The sequence below is a fragment of the Cynoglossus semilaevis genome, chromosome 18, assembly GCF_000523025.1.
Source record: "Cynoglossus semilaevis isolate Cse_v1.0 chromosome 18, Cse_v1.0, whole genome shotgun sequence".
Lineage (NCBI taxonomy): Eukaryota > Metazoa > Chordata > Actinopteri > Pleuronectiformes > Cynoglossidae > Cynoglossus > Cynoglossus semilaevis.
Genome location: NC_024324.1, coordinates 14,364,796 through 14,367,974, shown reverse-complemented (window position 1 = coordinate 14,367,974; position 3,179 = coordinate 14,364,796). Strand labels below are relative to the sequence as shown.

Here is a 3,179-nt window from a genome sequence, read left to right as displayed (position 1 = left end):
AACATTTTCTGAACATGAAGTGTTTGTGTATTGTTTTATTTTATTTTTTAAATTTTAAATTAAAAGTGGGCCGGATTTAAATACCAAGAGGGCCGGTTTTGGCCCGCGGGCCATATTTTTGAACCCCCAGATTTAAATGAGCTTAGTCCAAATGTGTACAATGCATGTGTCGAATTTGAATTTAAGTCTAAATAAATAATAACAAACAACCCAAATGAGCACTTTGGTGGACCTGAAAGCCCCCTGGTGGCCAAGTTGTCTATTTTAATTTGGATTCAAGTGCAAATCTATTTGTGTGAAAATACTTTAAACAACATATATGGCCTGCGATGGGGGATTGTACTATGGAATTGAGCCTCATTTGCAAATACCTGTAGGTATTTGTGTTTTCACAGGCCAATTTATCCGTGCTTTTCAAAGATCAGATTCATGTTCCTTAAACATCGTTGGAGAGCTTTAGAATAACAAAGGTTATTTTGATCCACTCTTCCCTCCATTTCTGCTCCACCTCTTCCTTAAACTTGAGCTCTCGTCTGTAAGCATGCTTACTATCGTTGTGTTACGATGTCCTACCTGGACAGGGTACGGTACAGGGTTCCTGCAGAACAATTTTTGCATCACCGTCCACTAAAAGCTCCAGATCGCCACACAGCTCATCGTCCACCAAACTGCTGTCCTGCAGACCTGACCCGTCTGACACAAAGCATGACACGTTCCTAAAACGCAGGCCATCCCCACATCTTGCCCCCTGGTAGGGTTTAAAAAAACAGAAATGGTGGTTAAACATAGCATTTTTTATACTTTTGTTTAATTACTTTTTTCAACAATAAGTGACCTGTGTCTGTATATCTGTATCCCAAGAACATCCACCAGAGGCCTCTCTGTTCTAAGTAAAGGTTAATACCGAAGGTCGTAAATTAACATTACTGCCAATGCAGAAATACATTAGTGAAATTGAATTTACTCGTACGGTATTTTCTGAACTATAAGTCGCAGAAATAATGACTATGTAGATTTTTAGTGAAACAGGAGTAGCAGATACTGGTTCACAAGCCTAGAGTGCCCTCTACTGGCTGTCAGTGTGAAAATAACGAAACATGTACATTTTTAGTGGTAAAAGAGTATCAGATACTGGTATACAAGCCTAGAGTGCCCTCTACTGGCTGTCAGTGTGAAAATAACGAAACATGTACATTTTTAGTGGTAAAAGAGTATCAGATACTGGTATACAAGCCTAGAGTGCCCTTTAGTGGCTGGCAGTGTGAAACTAAGAAACATGTGAAATTATGTATTTTTTAATATTTAAGTCGCATCTGAGTACAAGACGCAAGCCCAGCCAAAGGATGAAAAAAGAGCGACTTATAGTCGCGGTAACTGATGGACCTTTGCTTATTACATTAGTTTCAACCTGCATATCGATCTATAAATAGCCACTATTTTTAATCTGTAATTTAAACGTCAACTAATTTAAAGTTGTTTTTTTTTGGTCCTACTGATACATCCAATAATAATATTTATAAATATCCATGTGAGCCATTTTAGGTTCATTGGTTTCTCTGGTACTAAGAAAATAAAATAAACGAAAATCCAAAATATGGAAACCAATTAAAATTCCGAGTATCAAACGTTACCTTACCTCAGACTTGCACTCAGACCAGGTGCTGTATTGCCAGCTGTAGCAGGGCTTAACTGGACAAGGCTTCCACTGCTCCATCTGGGACAGACACGGTCTGCCATCACCCTGAGGAGCCTGGATCACCGTCCTTCTCCTCCATAGCTTTCCTGTAATACATACGATACAAAAAAAATATTAAATAACCCTTTAGTAAAGGAGTATAGAAATGCATAGTTCATACACTGTGTTGAAGCCTCAGAACAATCAGAGGGATGTACAGTGATCCCTCTCCTATCGCGGTAGTTGCGTTCCAAGACCGACCGCGAAAAGTAAAAATCCGCGATATTTTTATCTTATTTACGTATATATATATATTTACCCTTTACGAACCTCCCCCACGCTGTTATCAACCCTCCCTAGACTGTATTACCATTTCCCACACAATTATATGGACAGTAGAGTTGTATAATGGAAATATAAGACCATACAAATTACGTAAATAAATTATATACACAACGCGGTAGAAGTTAGCGCTCAGCGGAGGAGGGGGAGCAAAGTAGTAAAATATCGCAAGATACTGCGATATAGCAAAAATTTAAAAAAAAAACTGCGATATACTGAGGGACAAAGGATAAATGCGATACAGAGAGGGAACACTGTATCTGATTTGAGACATTTATTTATTTTATTTTTTACGAATACGACTTGCACATTCTTGCACAAGTCCTGTAGACTTTCAAAATTTGAAATTCAAGATTGTTTTTAATTCAAGATTTTTTTTAATTGGAAGGATTTTTGGAAAAAATAGAAATTAAGCCATGACATTGACAAATTTGTGTCTTTGCTGCGTCATGTGAAATCTAAACCTACCTGCCAGACCACAGGTGCGTGTACATCTAGACCATGAGGACCACTCAGACAGCTGGCAGTTGACAGGGCACTCCACTGTACAGGAAGCGTTCATTTGCCACTTCCTCTCGAGACCCAACTGCAAGACACCCAACTTGATGAACAAGTGTGTTTGATAAAAAAAAATAGTGGCGAATATTGGACGGTAATGGCAACGTGACCTTACCTCTTTGCAGTACTTCAGATCAACAGATTTGCCGTCGCTACGCACACAGTCCAGCATGCGGGTTTTGATGCCATTCCCACACACTGCTCGGTCACTTAGCTGACAGGTGCTCCAATCTGCAGAGGGCAGGCGTCGTTGTCAGTGATAGTGAGGTCGAAGTAAATGTACAATGACCTTTTTGTGATTGTCTTGCATGGAAAGTCAGATATAAAGATTTAGGCATTGCTGTCAATTACAGTAGGAGGCATAAACCCTGCCAATGCTCTAAAAAATGTGAAATTTTTTATGTTTTTACGTAAGTAAAAATTACAAAAAGGAATGTTTCAAAGTGTTTTCCTCTAGGAGACCGAAATGTTTTGTCAAAAAGTGGTTGCATCGCTAGATGCTACACAAACTTATTGTGGGAAGCTGCTAATCCACAGTGACAGGATTATACATACACTGTGCCTCCAGCATGAGGAGTGACCCAACCCATCTGGTAAATGCAAT

General features: G+C 39.2%; 1 protein-coding gene across 1 annotated transcript in view; it reads right to left on the bottom strand.

The window, feature by feature from the left end:
• The window catches only part of thsd7aa (thrombospondin, type I, domain containing 7Aa), a 75,783-nt gene that overhangs the window by 6,530 nt on the left and 66,074 nt on the right, over positions 1 to 3,179 (bottom strand). Inside the window, exons 25-28 of the mRNA XM_025065351.1 lie at positions 2,691 to 2,806; positions 2,486 to 2,603; positions 1,637 to 1,782; positions 574 to 748 (exon numbers count right to left, since the gene is read on the bottom strand). Coding sequence (XP_024921119.1) covers positions 574 to 748; positions 1,637 to 1,782; positions 2,486 to 2,603; positions 2,691 to 2,806 — 555 coding nt within the window. The remainder of the gene's footprint in view (positions 1 to 573; positions 749 to 1,636; positions 1,783 to 2,485; positions 2,604 to 2,690; positions 2,807 to 3,179) is intronic.